Source organism: Macrobrachium nipponense, chromosome 24 (assembly GCF_015104395.2).
Source record: "Macrobrachium nipponense isolate FS-2020 chromosome 24, ASM1510439v2, whole genome shotgun sequence".
Lineage (NCBI taxonomy): Eukaryota > Metazoa > Arthropoda > Malacostraca > Decapoda > Palaemonidae > Macrobrachium > Macrobrachium nipponense.
The window spans coordinates 25,397,376-25,415,888 of record NC_061091.1 but is presented as its reverse complement, the minus strand read 5'-3'; the positions used below and the strand labels follow the sequence as shown (position 1 = coordinate 25,415,888).

The 18,513-nt window shown below is 38.4% G+C and overlaps 1 protein-coding gene across 1 annotated transcript in view; it reads left to right on the top strand.

Annotated features, from left to right (window-relative positions):
* Positions 1–18,513, top strand: part of LOC135205530 (discoidin domain-containing receptor 2-like) — a 580,705-nt gene that overhangs the window by 457,350 nt on the left and 104,842 nt on the right. Inside the window, 1 exon segment of the mRNA XM_064236283.1 lies at positions 772–919. Coding sequence (XP_064092353.1) covers positions 772–919 — 148 coding nt within the window.

Sequence of the window (18,513 nt, the reverse complement as noted above, 5' to 3'; positions counted from 1 at the left end):
ATCCCTTAATTTCGTCATTTTCCCACAATTTCATAACCATGAATTCCTCTGTTCAAACCCTGAATTTTCATTACTTTTCCATAATTTCAAAACCTGAATTTCGTTTTTACTCCCAAAATTCAAACCCTGCATTTAATTATTTTTCCCCAGTTCCAACCCCGGAATTTTGTTCTTACCCCCAAATTTCAGACCTTGAACTTTATTTTCACTTTCCAATTCCAAATCCTAAAATTCGTATTCGTTTCCTAATTTCAACCCCTAAATTTCACTTTTCTTTCCCAATTTCAGACTCTGAATTTCGCTTTCCTTTCCAATTTTCATACCCGGAATTTCACTGCCATTCTCCCACATTTTACACCGTGAACTTCACTTTCCTTTCCATATTTCAAACCCTGAATTTCTTTCCTTTCCAATTTTCAAACCCTGAATTTCACATTTTCCTAAAATCTTAAACGTCGTACAAGATTTCAGATCGCGAATTCCTAACCGTGGATAGAATTGGCATTTCGTCAATTTCATACCCGGAATTTCATTGCCATTCTCCCACATTTTAGACCGTGAACTTCACTTTCATTTCCGTATTTCAAACCCTGAATTTCCTTTTTTCTCAATTTCATATGATTCTAACATTTTGAACGTCTTACGAGATTTCAGATCCTGAATTCCTAACCCTGGATATCATTGTCATATTGTCAATTTCATATCTGGAATTTCATTGCCTTTCTCCCCAGTTTTAAACACTGAACTTCATATATTTTTCCTCGATTTCAGATCCTCAAGGGAAACGTCAACACCTACATGGTAGTGAGGAACGACCTGATGCCTCCGATCTTAGCCACAAAGATCCGTTTCATTCCTTACTCGCCCCACCCGAGGACTGTCTGCATGAGGGTCGAGTTGGTCGGCTGTCCTTACGTCGGTAAGTTAATACTTACTCTCTCTCTCTCTCTCTCTCTCTCTCTCTCTCTCTCTCTCAGTGCTTCTGGTAGATGGGGTTAGTTCTTTTACATTGAATCGATGTATTTCATGAAATTATACTTCCTATCTCTTTATTTACCACATTTCATTTCTGTGTTGATCCTTTTTTCCAGGCTCTCTCTCTCTCTCTCTCTCTTCTCTCTCTCTCTCTCTGCTTCGGGTAGCTCGGGTTTCTTCTTTTATACTAAACTGATGCATTTTATGAAAAATTATACCCCCCCACCCCTCTCGCCGCCGCTACTCTCTATCTCTCTCTCTCTCGCTCCCTTACAGTTTTCAGTTATCGTGTTTATTATTCTATCTCTCTCTCTCGTCGTTACCAGTTTTTTCAGCTATGTTTTATTATTCTCTCTCTCTCTCTCTCTCTCTCTCGTTAGCAGGTTTTTCCTCCACTTCCCTAACATTCCGAGGATAGACAAACGGGTGATTATATAATTTGTATGTGCATGATTTCATATGCCTGTTTGTCCCCATCATGGGGAAGCTAGGATAGGGTGCATCACAATGAACTAATCAAAAACTGTTTCATTTTTGGGGCTTCCAGTTTTCAGCAAACAAATGAACTTTTACTTTTTTTTTTTTTTTGCTTTGGCATTTTATCTCTTCTGTACCATTACGTTAAATTCGGCCATTTGCATTTTTCATGATAGCTTAGAGAAGGGGATGGGCTTTATCCCTTTCTAGTTCTATTTATTAGTGATGTTTTGGTGTAGAGACTTTCGGTTATTTACGTGCGTCGTTTAATCGTGTTGTTACAACTGTTCCTTATGATTTGAGGGCTTAGCCTATATCATTTGTCGACTGGAGGTAGTTTTATTATTATTTTTTTATCATTGTGTTATTGTTGTGGTTGTTGTTGTTGAATACAGAATAATAACATTCTTTTTTAGTAGATGAGAGAGAGTCACAGACAGAGAATTATGTCATTTATAAATGAACGTTGAGATGAAATTAGGAAATAGCAAAATTTGCCCATTTCTCCCATTTAAAAATCTACCATCAATTAGGGTCCTCTTTGATATCCGTGATAAAAACCAACCTTACAAGATATGCATTTGAAACTAATACATGGCAATGCATAGCAGAGCATCAGTAGGGGCTCTCTCTCTCTCTCTCTCTCTCTCTCTCTCTCTCTCTCTCTCTCTCTCTCTCTCTCGCAATAGTGTGTATGCTGTGTTATGTTTACTCTATCTCTCTCTAATAGTGTGTGTGTACTGTGGTATGTTTACTCTCTCTCTCTCTCTCTCTCTCTCTCTCTCTCTCTCTCTCTCTGTGTGTGTGTGTGTGTGTGTAATAGTGTGTACTGTGATATGTTTACTCTCTTTCTCTCTCTCTCTCTCTCTGTAATAGTGTGATTACTGTGGTATGTCTCTCTCTCTGCTCTCTCCTCTCTCCTTCTTCCTCTCTCCTCTCCTCTCTTCTCTCTCTGAAGCAGCGTTTGTACTCTAATATGTTTACACTAACAGAGGTAATTGAACGAATGACATCTCGCATTTATTTGTAAGGTTACATAAGCATTTATTTATCTATAGAATTATTTCTGTCTAGTGATATACTCCTATATGCGTTGAAGATGAGAGAGAGAGAGAGAGAGAGAGAGAGAGAGAGAGAGAGAGAGAGAGAGAGAGAGATCACAGTACACACACTATTACAGAGAGAGAGAGAGAGAGAGAGAGAGAGAGAGAGAGAGAGAGAGAGAGAGAGAGAGCAAGCATATCACAGTACACACTATTACACACACACACACACACACACACAGAAAGAGAGAGAGAGAGAGTATTTTCTACAGAGAAACTACGAAGAACCAGGAGGCGCCTATTTTGCCATTGTGTTTACATGTACCGACAAAGAGGCGTTATCTCTACAGCTACCTACAGAGAGTTTAGGAAGATGCTTTTCAGAACAACAAACCGAACGTGAATCAGCAGAGAGAGAGAGAGAGAGAGAGAGAGAGAGAGAGAGAGAGAGAGAGAGAGATAACTGTCCCCATAAAGAAAACGAACTACGGCAACTACAGAGACAATCAGAAAATACCCATTGTATCATTTTGTGTGTAGGCAAGCAGTGGAAGGGAAGGTCTTCCCCGTACGTACGCATCAATCACACGGGGGATTGTTGTCACAATCAGTGCGTTGTTTGCCCTCATCAGTTTCGCCCGTTGGAAAAGGGGGCGTGGGGGGGTTAAAATCACTGGCAAATAAAGCATTTCGGAATGACCGGGAATACTGCGTGTGTGTGTGTATGTGTGTGTGTGAAATGACCGAGTAACCAGTGATTCCGTGTACGTATTCTGGTGGTATTCTATAAATGCCGATGCGGTCAGAGTAAAAAAATATGTTGTTGTTCCTCTAAATTCCAGCTTTCGCTTTTATTTTCCCCTTTTGTATATTTATATCTTTATGTTTTTATTCCTTTTTTTCATGAATTTTATTATCGCTTTTTATTTTTGGAATATTTGCGGCGATTTTGCTTTGTATCGCAACTGTACTATATAGTATGTCGCCTCCAAGTCTCTTTAGTGTATGCACACAGACATACATACAAACATACACATATTTCATATATAAATATAAAAATGTGTATATGTATATTATGAGTATATATATACATATGTATATAATCTTAGGATCTCTCTCTCTCTCTCTCTCTCTCTCTCTCTCTCTCTCTCTCTCTCTCTCTCTCTCTCTTCATTCAGTTCACCTAAGGTGTCATTGCTTCCAGACCTTAAGCCTAGGCATTACTGGTTTGCTCTGAAATAATTCCTTCCTTTGTGACTTTTGTAAGAATTGTTTAGGAAATTTGTTCTTGTAAAGGTTACTTTGGCTTTCAGACACTTGCGTATAGCACATGTATATATATATATATATATATATATATATATATATATATAATATAGATATAGATTTATATATATTGATATGTGTGTGTGTGTGTGTGTGTGTGTGTGTGTGTGTGTTTTCTGTGTGTGTGTGTGTGTGTATAATTTGAGAGTGTGAGAGAATATGGATATAACAACGTACTACAAAGCTCAGTTTTAATAAACTCTACGGCCATTTGCTCTCGTATTTCACTTACTCGTGTTATACTGTATTGTGAGACATTTCCAATGTAGTATAGTATATATTTATTCGAGCGTTACTTTTACGTCATGACACTGAAAAATTTGGAACTAATAATAAGCTTGGGAACAACAAAATAATGATTTGTAGTCGGAAATAACATAGTATAACCCAGTGGAAATCAAAGCAAATCCTTCACTTTTAGTACGAGGCTCGTCTGAATTTTCAAATTTTATAGTACCCTTTTTATTTATTTAATAATATAAACAATTTTGCATGGCGTCAGTGGTCAGGCTTTGTCTGTTTATGTCTTTTCAGTTTAGATATAAACATTTTCATGTTTTTAATTTAGGTGATAGCATTTATTTCCGTTGTTTATATAAAATTTGTAATATTTATGTTAGTTTTCTCTCCTGATGCAACACGGGAAAAATTATCTTTACCTTCAGATTATAATATTAGAAATATTGACTTGACTGATGTTATTGAGGTATTTGTTTATCCAGTTCAAGTTCCATCTCATTCTTGTAAGGATTCAGGGCAACTGTGAATGTTACATCTCGTTGTTCCGTTTGCGGAAGGCAGTGTGAATATATTTGTTATGATCGTTTACGTAGAATAACAATGACATCAATATTGTGCCGTAAATTTGCATTACCCCCCCCCCTCTCTTCTCCTCTCCTATCGTCTCATCTCCTCTCTCTTCGTCTGTCTCTCTTCCGTTTCTTCATCTCTCTCTTCCCCTAAACCCATAAAAGGACAAATCTGTAAAACTACAATACGGCTATGTTTAGAAAAACTCGGAGCATAGCTGCAGTATTAATAGTTAGGATTTTATTTTCATAATGAAATCGAATCTATAGCTTCTTATCCCTCTCTTAAAAGAAAGGTGGTCTAAGTCACTGTCCATCGCCGTTTCTAAACCAGGCATCGGTAGAATCCTGCCGGGGACGGAGCGCTTATCAATCATAATTCCCCTTGTGTATAAGTTATTCCCAAGGAATAATGTGAATGATATAGTATATATATGATACAACAAGGTTCCATTAATGATCGTTTACTGTTCTATTGATGTTTGACAGTCCAACATATCTTTACTGAGACAAAGAAACTGTTCTTGCTACATGCATGCCGTGCTTGCACGTAAAAGGCCTTGCGTTTTTGACGCTTGTTCCTTATATTTCTCGAAAGTTCGTTCAAGTTACAGACGTATCTGACACGCTATAGAGAGAGAGAGAGTATCAAATATACCGAGTCATTCCGATATATATAAAGGAGATTTAGTAGAGTAGAAAAATGAATCAGCCTCACATACACTTGAGCAGATGTAACGACAGGAGTGTTTGCTAGTATGGATACATGTGTTTTTGTGTGTATGTTTGGTTGTGTGTATGTGAAAGAGATAGGGAGGGAGAAAGACCGACTTTCTAGCGGGTGGAGCAACCTTTTCCGTTATGTTATAGGAATGTAAGTGTATGTTCGAGTAGGTATGTGAAATTCGAAATCAGAATCTTCCCTTCAGCAACAGGTATGAGAGAGAGAGAGAGAGAGAGAGAGAGAGAGAGAGAGAGAGAGAGAGCATATAAGAAGAATTGAAGTCATAGTATAAATATTTGTTTGGTTTTTCATCACAGGGAGAAGACTTTCCTCACTTACCATTCATTTCTCTTCTTCTTTCGCTTTCTTCTGGTCTATCTCCGCCTCCTACTCATCTCCCCCCCTCTTCCTCCTCTCCTTCCCCCCTTTCCGTGTTTTCCTAATTCGCAGTACCTCTGCGTCGTCTTGTACTTTTCCATTTAGGTCTTCCTATTCCTTTTGCTTCCATTTTTTATCATTTTGTAAGTCTACGTACACTTCCTTTATCCCCTTCTACCTCCGCTTCCTTTTCCTCTTCCTTTCCTCTATTCCTCGTCTTTCTCCACTTCATTTTCATTTTCCCCATTCGTTTCGTCTTCTCCACTTCCTTTTCCTCTTCCTCTTTATTTTCCTTCTTCACTTCCTTTCTCCTCTTCTTTTTTCCTTTTCCACTTCCTCTTTATTTTCCTTTTCCCCTTCCTTTTTCCTCTTCCTTTTCCACTTCCTTTTCCTCTTCCTTTCTACTTCCCTCTATTTTCCCCTTTCATCTTCCTTCCATTTTTCCTTTTCATTTTTTCTTCTTCCTTCTCCACTTTCTCCTCCACTTCCTTTACCTCTTCATTCTCCACTTTCTTTTCATCTTCCTTTTCGTCTTCCTTTCCTGTTTCCTTTTCTTTTTTCCTCCTCAACTTCCTTTTCCTCTGACCACTCCATTTTCTTTTTCCCCTTTCCTCCATATCCCTTTTATATTCAACTTCTTATTCTTTTCATTCGTCCTATTCCTCCTCCTCGTCCATTTGATCTTTTAAAGCATTACCCATCTTCCTATTCGTGTAAAAACCCCAATACTGCATTCACAATTATCCTTCTCTCTCTCTCTCTCTCTCTCTCTCTCTCTCTCTCTCTCTCTCTCTCTCTCTCTCTCTCCATTTAGCAACGGTTCTTTCTTGTTTCGTGTATTTGCAGCCTAACTTTTTCTTCAACGGGATTTTTCTCTCTCTCTCAGTTCTTTCATGGTGATAAATCCAGAAAGACATTGAATGAAAAATATGAATTCCTTTTGAAGATCTCACTCTTTCAATGTGCGTTCAATTTCATCATTTATTTCTTCGTGTGTTTTACAAGTTTACGAATCTTCCGCCTCTTACGGAATCTATTTGTGTCTGGAAATGATCGCAAGGTTTATTTTCAATTATTGTATTTAATGTTCCATTAGTGTATCGGATGTATCGGTGGTGACATATGTAAGAGAAATTGATGACATATGTAAGAGAATTTCAGGATGATGTTTTCTCATGATTTTATCGTTGATCATTGTTATTATTGTATCCAATACCGAGAAAAGTGACGGTCATGTAAGGGGGGGGGGGGGGGGGTGTGAGGGTTGGTAAAGACAGCAGATCTGAACCTTTAAGACATCATGTACCGTAATTTTCTGTCCACACTTTTTCTGTCCGCCCTCAGATCTTGCAAATTACAGAGGCTAGACGGCTGCAAATTGGTATGAAGATCATCCATTTCCCAATCATCAAACATACCAAATTGCAGCCCTCTGGCCTAAGCAGTTTGTATTTTATTTAAGGTTAAAGTTAGCCACAATCGTGCGTCTGGCAACCATATAGGACAGGCCACCACCGGGCCGTGATTTAAGTTTCATGTGCCGCGGCTCATACAACAGTATACCAAGACCACGGAAAGGTAGATCGATTTTCGGTGGCCTTGATTATACGCTGTACAGAAAACTCGATTGTTCTTCGGCGCAATTTTTACTTGTTTTTTATTTGTTTAGGAGCCAATGGTGATAGAGGCTGACCTTGGTTACCAGTGAAATGTTGACCTTTGGAGTCAGTGGTGAAAGGACTGATCTTAATTGCCAGTAGGGAGAGAGGTTAACCTTGGCAGCCAATGATGAGAGTGTTTGACCTTAGGTGACAGTGGATGTGGTTACGCATGTGTGTCAGTGGTAAGAGAGGCTGAGTGGTGGTAGAGGCTGGCCTTGGCAACTAGTGGTGAGAATGGCTGACTTCGAGGGCCAGTAGAGAGAGAGAGAGAGAGAGAGAGAGAGAGAGAGAGAGAGAGAGGCTGGCTTTGAATGTCTAGTAGCCGTATTGTTACTGACAAAAAATGTGAATATAAGGATACTCTTTAAAATTTATTGCATATAGGATTTTTTTATTCCGATTATTTTATTATTATTATTATTACTAGTATAGTATCATCTATGGGCAGCCTTTTTATTACGAGTAAGTGTATTTACAATAACCATTTAGCCTTTTTCTTTGCATGGTCATATTTGATTCTATCCGATAACAAATATTTCCATGTCCGTCTACTGCCACGAATATATTGTCACAAATCATTATTTTCCCTCGCATAATCAATTTTTTTTTTTCAAAACAACTTCTCGAATACATACAGCAGATAGTATTTTAAAATCAAATTTATTGTGGGAATGGCTCTCGACTCATTCAGATGAAGACATCGTCTTTTATTAACTATTCTGTCTAAATACAGGCAATTGTAGAAAAGTGTTCTAAGATGTGATTGTCACTTTTCTGGCTCCTGTTCCTCTTCATTTGTTTAATTCGCCGACAAAAACGTACGAAAGTTTACTTAAGATATTTGTATGTAATGTGTCGTAATTCCTATTTCGTATTTGTTGCTATGATTAATTTTAGTGTTCATTCAATTTTTTACGGTCAACAACAACAACAACAACAACAACAACAACAATAATAATAATAATAATAATAATAATAATAATAATAATAATTTGATTGACAAAATCCAGAAGAAAGTATCACTCATTGATGTCGCAATGCCATGGGACACCAGATTTGAAGAGAAAGAGAGGGAATAAATGGATAAGTATCAAGACCTGAAAATAGAAATAAGAAGGATATGGGATATGCCAGTGGAAATCGTACCCATAATCATAGAAACACTAAGCACGATCCCAAGATCCGTGAAAAGGAATCCAGAAAAATAGAGGCTGAAGTAGCTCCAGGACTCATGCAGAAGAGTGTGATCCCTCCTTCCTTTCGTCCGTATTTGCTCTTGGGTATAGTGCTTTGTGTATTGTCATATGTTTCCTGGTTTTCTGATCTATACTGCGGAGTTCTGCCTTCGTCCATTCCACTATTCCTGCGCTGTATCTGATTACTGGCACTGCCCATGTGTTTATGGCTTTTATCGTATTTCCGGCGTTGAGTTTTGACTTGAGTATCGCCTTGAGTCTCTGCATATATTCTTTCCTGATCGTGTCCTTCATCTCTTGGTGTTTTATATCCCCTCCTTCCATTACTCCCAGGTATTTGTATCCAGTCTCATCTATGTGTTTGATGTTGCTCCCATCTGGTAGCTTTATCCCTTCGGTTCTCGTTACTTTGCCTTTTTGTATGTTGACTAAGGCGCATTTTTCTATTCCAAACTCCATCCTGATGTCCCCAGATACAATCCTTACGGTCTGGATTAGGGTTTCCATTTCCTTGATGCTCTTACCATTCAGCTTGATGTCGTCCATGAACATCAGATGGTTGATTGTGTTGCCTCCTTTCTTGAGTTGGTACCCGGCATCCATCTTCTGTAGTACTTTTGTCATGGGAATCATGGCTACTACGAAGAGTAGTGGGGACAGTGAGTCGCCCTAGACGATCCCTCCCCTGATATTAACCTCTGCTAGTCATATTCCAGAGCTTGTAAGTATTGTATTCCAGTTGCACATTGTATTTTTGAAGAAGCTGATGGTGTTTTCCTCTGCCCCATATATTTTCAGGCATTCTATTAGCCATGTGTGTGGTATCATGTCGAAGGCTTTCTTATAGTCTATCCATGCCATGCTTAGGTTGGTTTTCCTTCTCCTACTGTTCTACATTACCATTTTGTCTATCAGGAGCTGGTCTTTTGTGCCCCTACACTTCCTTCTGCAGCCCTTCTGTTGGTGGGGGATGGTGTTTGTCTCCTCTAGGTAGTTGCATAGCCTTTCACTGATGATACCTGTTAGTAACTTCCACATTATTGGTAGGCAAATGATAGGCCTGTAGTTACTGGCTATATTTCCCTTACTCTTGTCTTTTTGTACTAAGGGTGTTCTTCCTGTGGTCATCCATTTGGGTGCATGGTGATTTGAGATACAATGCTGGAGTTGTTTTGCTATTCGTGAGTGTAGGGCCTTGAAGTTTTTGAGCCAGTATCCATGGACTTCATCGAGACTCATCGGGACCTGGGGCTTTCCAGTTTGGCAGTTTTCTTTAGTTGTGTCTGACTGCGTCTGTCGTGATCTCTGTGAATCTTTGTTTTATTCTCCCTGTTTCTTCTTCCTTGACTTCCTGGAGCCATGTTGCATGTTTGTTGTGTGATACCGGATTGCTCCATATTATTATTATTATTATTATGTATTATATTCGCTGAACGGGTTTCACATATATAAAGGAGATAGAAGGAAGCTAAGAACCAGTTAACAATTTAACTTGAATAGTGCTTTAAGTATCAGCACGAAAGTATCAACATTCCAGTTAATCTTCCAAAGTTATTCGGTAACCTCATAATATTTCTTTGTAAATGTGCCTGAACTCGTTTTCTCTCGAACGGTTGACTGATTCTGAAAGGCAGATATCGTTTAGGACCTTCCAAGTCTTTTGATCCCAGCTCTTGTTACACCTCTTTTCATCCCTGAAACGTAACGACAGAGAGAGAGAGAGAGAGGAGAGAGAGAGAGAGAGAGAGAGAGAGAGAGAGAGAGAATAGTTACCATAGTGACGTAGAAGAGAAAACGGCTTTTTAATTTTTCACTGGTCTGTTTTCCAGGAAATAGAGAGAGAGAGAGAGAGAGAGAGAGAGAGAGAGAGAGAGAGAGAGAGAGAGAGAGAGAGAAATATCTCTATGATGCAGAAGTTAAAACAGTTTTTCGATCTTTCGTTTTTGAGAGAGAGAGAGAGAGAGAGAGAGAGAGAGAGAGAGAGAGAGAGAGAGAGAAATAATGATCTCAGTGATGCAAAAGCGAAAACTTAATTTCTTACCAAGTTTTAAGGAAATGAGAGAGAGAGAGAGAGAGAGAGAGAGAGAGAGAGAGAGAGAGAGAGAGAGAGTGCTTCAGAGACGAAAACGTTCTTTTGGCTGGTAATGTTTCTGTCTCTTTTATTGTCCTTTTTAGTCTCTTGATTAACGCGGAAAGAATGTCTTTCACTTTCTCCAGTCTTTTTTCGTCTGAATGGAAATTGGTCTCATTTTCGCGTGTCACATTCATGTCTCATGGCAACGGAGACCTTCTGTCTTTATTCCAGAGCTTTTGTTTTATTTTCTTCAGTTTTTTTACCTCTCCGGATTTTAAAAGTTATGTATACTTTGCTCTCTTAATTTATTTAGTGTGAATACTATTAACACTAACGTTTGTGAGCGTGTGTGTATGTGAGAGAGAGAGAGAGAGAGAGGAGAGAGAGAGAGCTTTTATTTTCCTATCTTTTTGTTCCTAATTCTGTGTGTATAACAGTAAGAAACGAAACGGACAGAACTTTCCTCGCTTTTTGAATGATGCAAAATGTATGTTTGGATTTTCGTTAGAGAGAGAGAGAGAGAGAGAGAGAGAGAGAGAGAGAGAGAGAGAGAGAGTTATCTCAGCGATGTAAGAATTGAAAATATAAATTTTTGACGTGTCAGTTCTCAGGTAATGGGAGAGAGAGAGAGAGAGAGAGAGAGAGAGAGAGAGAGAGAGAGAGAGAGAGAGAGAGAGAAGGCTCTCTCCTTTGTAACTGGAAGATGCAAGTTGCAGTCTATTTATGCATATGCCTCGTTTCGTCTTTCAGCTGTCTCCTTTTGATCTCTCCTCGAGGTAATGCCATTCAATAGAGATCGAAAACGGGTCGCCGCCATATTGGAACTTACGCTGCCACTCGCTAAGGGTGATAGTTCCGCGACACGACGGCGATAACGTGAGGGCACACGAGAGAGAGAGAGAGAGAGAGAGAGAGAGAGAGAGAGAGAGAATGTGTGTGTGTGAGTGTGTGTATACGTGACAGGGTGAGAGTTTGTGTTTACGATTGTGTTTCTATGGAGATGGCTATTAGAACGTGGTTGAAGTATCTTAAATATCGCATCGTTATTTGTGTGGGCGCGTTTACGTGGTTTATGCTTGTGATAGAGACAGAACGAGATGAGCTTTTGTGTTTGCGTGCGTGTGTGTGTGTGTGCGTTTGTGTTTGTGTGTGTAAAAACGAGAAAGTTTTATCCTAAAGTAGTTTTCGCTCTGAGTTTCTGTTTTTTAAAAGACTTTTTCATATAATCCTTTTGAAACCTTTTGCATTTCATATGTGTTACGAGAAGGACATTGTCAAGTTATTAGATCTGTTTTTTATTCCTGAAATGTGGAGGATGCTCAGTCATACTAATGGCAGCCTTCTTTTCTTCCTTTTCTATGGGTTTACCTTTGTTGAAATAAAGGAAATGAAGTACTTTATATTGCCAATTTGTATCATGGGAACTCAGTGTCTTTGTTTCAAATAAGCAAACAATGAAAGGTGAAATATCCTCTCGGAATATATATTTATATGCATATTTTAAGCCAAGAATTTTTATGGGTTCCTTTTTGTGCAAGAGAACTAAATGAAAAATTCAATTTTTCTTGCTTATGGTTAGGGAATAAATTCAAACGATTTAGCCTGTTGGAGGGAAAAACAATAAATTTCATTATTTATAATCTTTATTTTGGCGAAGGGAAAGTAATTCCTTTCTGTGGAAAGTACAAGACAGAAATGTGCATTTTCATTTCTTAGTCAAAGAAACTCCTTTCAGAATGGAGGTGATATCCAATGTGGGAGAGACCAAACCAAGTTGACTCACTACCAGGTCGTAAATTCATTGCTTAGATCAAGTCGCATTTGGATTTAAAGAAAGCAGCCAAAAAACCTCCGTATGGCGTGTGAGTCGAACTCGGGTAATTTTCGATAGTGAAGCAATTTATATATATATATATATATATATATATATATATATATATATATATATATATATATATATATATATATATATATATACACACACACACAGTTTAATTCAGTTGTTTTGATGCAACCTTGAATACATTTAAAAATGAGACGAAAATACAAGCGATATAAAATGACGCATGATATGGTTTTATTACTGGACTGCCTAGAAATGAATCGTTTAAGAAGTTTTTAAATGTTATTGTTTACATCTGAGCAAATTATTTATGAGATAAAGTTATTAGTGGAGAGGTGCTATTGTTGAAGTATCTCTTTGATGGGTAGCGTCATTATCTGCTATTAGTTGTGAAACTTTATTAAAAGACCTTGCCTGTATATTTTATCAATTGTTTATGCTATCAGCAAATAACTACATACTTTCAGTGTAGTTATTGAAACTTGAAAAGAGAAAAAACTGAACACACCAGAGTACTAATTTCTTTATTATATTGGAATTAAATTTGTCATAACTAACGATGAAGTGAGAGAGCGGCGACCTCTCTCATAATACCCATTTGATTCCATTACAAACCTTAACTACACTCGGAACTATACACCTCGGGTGTAAAACACTAAACGACATCCGGGGTAGAGGGTAGAGGCCTGGTGGTGGTTAGATGGGAAGGGGGTTAGAGAGAGAGAGAGAGAGAGAGAGAGAGAGAGAGAGTGAGAGAGAGAAGAGAGAGAGCAAAGATCCGCGTGTCCAACCGCGAAGCCAATGGCTTGGTCTAATCGTCGGTAATATATCCCATCCGGAGGCCGCCGAACCCCTAAATTCGTCTCTCTCTCTCTCTCTCTCTCTCTCTCTCTCTCTCTCTCTCTCTGCGTATGTGTATATATGTGTATAGCAATGGCAGCATCTCAAACAAAGGGGATGCTGCACCGTCAACAACAACCGTATTGCAGAGCGGTTGTTGGGAGTGACCAGCAATTTAGGCCGGAGGCTGTACGTCTCTCTCTCTCTCTCTCTCTCTCTCTCTCTCTCTCTCTCTCTCTCTCTCTCCTGTTTTTCTTCTGCCTCTCTCCTTCCTATCCGATGTTTTTTCCAACTTCCTTCCGTTCTCTCTGTTTCTCACTCTCGCAATATTTCTCTTCCCTCCCCCTGTTATCCAACTTCCTCCTGTCACTTTTCTATCCCTTTCATTAACCTTCCTCTCCTGTTCTTATTCTTCCTCTTCCTCCATTGCTCATTCCTCCTATTCCTGTGTTCCTATCTCTCTCTCTCTCTCTCTCTCTCTCTCTCTCTCTCTCTTTTCTTTACCTTTCCTATTTTTCTTTATTATGCCTCTCTCCTTCCTGACCGTTGTTTTTCCCACGTGTCTGCTTCCTGTTCTTTCTATTCCCTTCTCTTCCTTCTCTACCCCTTTAGATTTCCTCACCCCCCCGTGTCCCATTCCATCTCTTGGTCCCGTTCCTCCTCCTCCCTCCCCTCCACCTCCCCCACCCCCCTCCACACTATCTTATTGGCGAAGGAGAGGACATCCAGGTTGTGTCCGTGTAAATTCACCCGACCGCGTCGCCGACCTACGTAATTTCCGTTGTTAGCGTTTGACATATTTTACGTACTAATCTGGCAATTATTTCGTCAAATTGCGTATCTTTATTGGCCGTGCATCCCCATTTATAAACGCTCTCCTTCCCCGTCTCGTCCGCAGTGAAAACGGCCGTGTCGATGCAACCATTGCGATGCAATATTTTTTTTTCTTTCGTTCTTTAATCGACAGACTTTCTGCCGTAGGACCACGGCTGTGTTTGGGCATATGGCTCTCTCTCTCTCTCTCTCTCTCTCTCTCTCTCTCTCTCTCTCTCTCTCTCTCTCTCTCTCTCTCTACTTTTGTTGTTCTTTTATTTTTCTGCAACAGACTATCTGTTTAATTTTTTGTTTGACGTCTTTTACGTTTTTAATTGCATTGCAAGCAGTTATACTTAAATGCCGATGCTACATAACTGATTCTTAATTGTAGGATTTTTATGTCATTAGAACTTGATGACGTATTCAAGGACATTTAGAGGAATCAAACTTTTTCAGTTATTGTGAGATGATGATAAATGCGTCTTTAATCCATCCTTTTTTTTTTTTTTTTTACCTATATCCGGTTAAATTTAGGTATATTTTCACTTTACTTATTGGTAATTGGAACCATTTTTCTTCTTTTTAAGATTTTTCTTTAATGTTCTGAATAATTCTTTGAATCCTATTTATACCAGTTTTTTTCTACAAATACGTTTAAATATTATCACAAAATGATAGTAGAGACTGTTGGCATTTTTTCATATTTTTGATCATTCATATGCCAGTTTAATCTAAGAGAAAGCGAGTAATGTTTTATACATAACTTGTCGTCTCTCTTATTTCATAGTAGGTCTTAACAAGGTTTTCTTTTATAATATTAATAAGTTTTTTATTGATAATGGGATGTATTTGTTAATGTTTCTTTTTAATGGCAGCTCAACCCAATAAACAGACCTAAGAGAGCAGAATTCTAAGAAACGCCACTAGAGCTGTGGAAAGGAGTGTAATATGTTGCTCCGTCAACAGCAACATCGACTGCTAATTTCTGCCTAACATCTGTTTTTCTTTCGTCATGAGTTCTAATGTGTTGGTTAGACAAATTTTCACTTAATCTTGTCGTGTTACTGTATTTTCCTTTTTTTCATATTATTCTTCACCACTTGAACTTTTTCCACCTTTCGGGGAAACTTAAAATTAGTTTTCCCTTGAAGACTAAACTACAAACTCGCACTAAAATATTTCATCCTTTTAAGACCAAACTACAAACTCCTGCCAAAATCTGTTATCCTTTTAAGAACAAACTACAAACTCGCGCTAAAATTTGTTATACTTTGAAGACCAAACTACAAACTCGCGCCAAAATTTGTTTTCCTATTAAAAACACACTACAAACTCGCACTTAAATTAGTTTTCCTTTGAAGACCAAACTGCAATCTCGTGCTTAATTTAGTTTTCCTTTTAAGACCAAACTACAAACTCGCTCCAATATTTGTTTTCCTATTAAAACCAAATTACAAACACGCGGTAAAATTTGTTTTCCTTTGAAGACCAGACTACAAACTCGTACTAAAACTTGTTTTCCCATTGAAACCAAACAACAAACTCGAGCTAAAATTTGTCTTCCTATTAAAACCAAACTACAAACTCGCGCGCATCCGAAAGAAACTGAATCTCGGAGCGATCAGCAAACCATTAAGTCGCATCAAGCCATCATTTCCGAATTTGATCATTAGCCTCTCAGTGTCAAGTCTGTCATTAGTCTGTTGATAAATGACTCGTCATTGATCCGCTGTCGATTGGGGGTTTGTTCCTTCGCTGCCAAATGGTGCAGAATTCTGTTATGTTCTCTGATGGTGTCTCCTTTGGGATCAGCATATTTGAGTATTTAAGAATTGTTGTTAACTTTAGCCTAAATTTTGCCTTTGTGTCCAAAGATTCAAATTAATTTTCAGGTACTATAATGGCCTTGCTCTTAAGTTTACTGACGGAGACCCATTATGAGTTTTTGTATCCGCCTCTGTTTACAGAATTTGATGGATTTTAGTGTCCGAATTGAATTCAAGCCTTTGCTCAACCATAGAAATGACCTACTGAGCTAGTTTTTACTTGTATTTTGTGTTCCTTAGTCTACGAGACACAGACAGACAGACAGACAGACAGACAGACAGACAGACAGACAGACAGACAGACAGACAGACAGACAGACAGACAGACAGACAGACAGAAGCAGTACTAAAGTTTCAAAGTTATAAATAAGTAAATTAAGTGTACCCCTGTTTTCATACTTATTTTGTGTGTATGAGATAGAAGTAATATTAAGTTCCAGTTTTAAATACTTAAGTATTTTGCATTCCTTCATTGGAGAGAGAGAGAGAATTTTTTTTTCCTTTTTTTTGTTCCGCTGCTCTGTATCCTTCAGTCTTCTGAGATATGGTCATTTAGGATTATTTTGTTCACCAAAGGACGCACGAACACTCACGGCGTAATGTAGAAGATAAAAAGAGTTAATTCAGTTAAGTAAGAAATATGCTGATTACTTCTATACTGTCGTTTGCAATTATTTTTCTATGTAAGTTTTACTCGCACACACACACACACACATACTCACACACACAGAATAAATACTTAATTGAAATAACCGTTTCTTTTTCTCTTTTCCGATTGTCTTTGGGCCTTTGTGGTTGAGCGTAAGACGTACACACACACACACACACACACACACATACACATACACACAGATTATGGGTTTTCTTTCTTTCTTCTCTATTGGGTTTTATATGTATATGTCCCAGGCTCGCGCGCGCGCACACACACACACACACACAGAGAGAGAGAGAGAGAGAGAGAGAGTGAGTGCAAGGCATTATCATTTTTCCTTCGTTCCTCTCTGTGGGGTTTCATATGCATATGGCCCAGACGCTCACACAAACGGAGAGAGAGAGAGAGAGAGAGAGAGAGAGAGAGAGAGAGAGAGAGAGCAGTAGCAGCGCTTGCATTCCATTGCAATATAACCCAGCCATCGGTGTTGCATCCGCCGTTGCAATTCGGGAGTGGACAGAGCCATTTGCAATAGCCGTGGAATATTAATGTCCGGCCAGTCTTCCTTTTGTAGCGTTATTGGACGCTTGTGGAAGAGAAGGGGGGACGAGTAGGGGGTGAGGGAGGTGCCGGTGGGAGGGGTAGGGGAAAGGAACAGTTGTGGGGTTGGGTAGGAGATGCTTCTGCTTCCGCTGCAAGGGTTCAGTGGGATAAGGAGGTAGGGGGAGAAGGGGATGAAGGAGGGTATAGGGGAGGGGAAAGAGGGGAAGGGGGACCCTGTGTGTGTGTTTGATTATCCCTCGGACAGAATAGAAATGATGATGTTCTAAATTGAGTGAACTGAAGGTCGTAATTTGTAAGTGTTGTGGTGAGAGAGAGAGAGAGAGAAGCGTCGTTCACGAGTCTAGTCCTGTGCGCATGCGCGTGAGGCAGTTGGTCTGTTTAGCTGTTGTAGTTTCATTTATTTAAAGCTGATTTTTTATAGTGTTCGTTCCTAGAACCTTTTAGGTATAAAGCTACTAACCATCATTTAGCGATGTAGATTCATTTTGATATATTGTTCATGTACTGTAAGTTTAATTTCATACATTTATTATTATTTTTGCAGATATATAAAAGTTTTGATTTATGTAGATTCGTAGAAGTATTTTTACTTTTATTTCATTTATATACATTTATTTTAAATGTTTGTGAAATTTTCTTTGCTTATTATTTTTTTGATAATTTTTTGTGTCTGTAGATTTACAACTTCGTACACTGTGCTTCAGTCTATTCATTGTTCTTCATTGGTCGATAGAAAACAATTACCAATGTATGTTACGTCCAAAATAAACCAGTTACCATATATTTTTTTCATGTATTTTATTCAGTTTATTTCACATATTTGCCTATTTCACAAGAGGGTTGCGCAGACACCAGCATTTATGTGTTAATTTTCACAGTTGCCTAAGGTAGGAGAGATAGACATGTAACTTATGAAGAAAAGTTTTTTTTTTTTTTTTTTTTTTAGATGGATTGCTCAGCCTTGGCGGAGGTTTGAGGTTTATGACTGTTCTTGTTCACTTATAGTTTCCCACCGTTACAGATATAATTTTACAAAGACATTCCATTATTCTTCTCACTTTTACAGATTTAGTTTTTCCCGTAATTTCGTCAATTTTATTAATATATCAGATATACGTAGTCTTTTGGTTATTTATTTACATAGTTTCCCACTGTAACATATGTTTCCTTATCTAGTGCCATTCCAGACATAGCTCTTTGCACTTTCTCCCCGTTACAGTCAGTTATTCCTGTATATTTCCTGATTTTGCGGATATTGGATTTTTGAAGCAATTGTTCCCACCGCTACTGATCGTTTCAATGATTACTT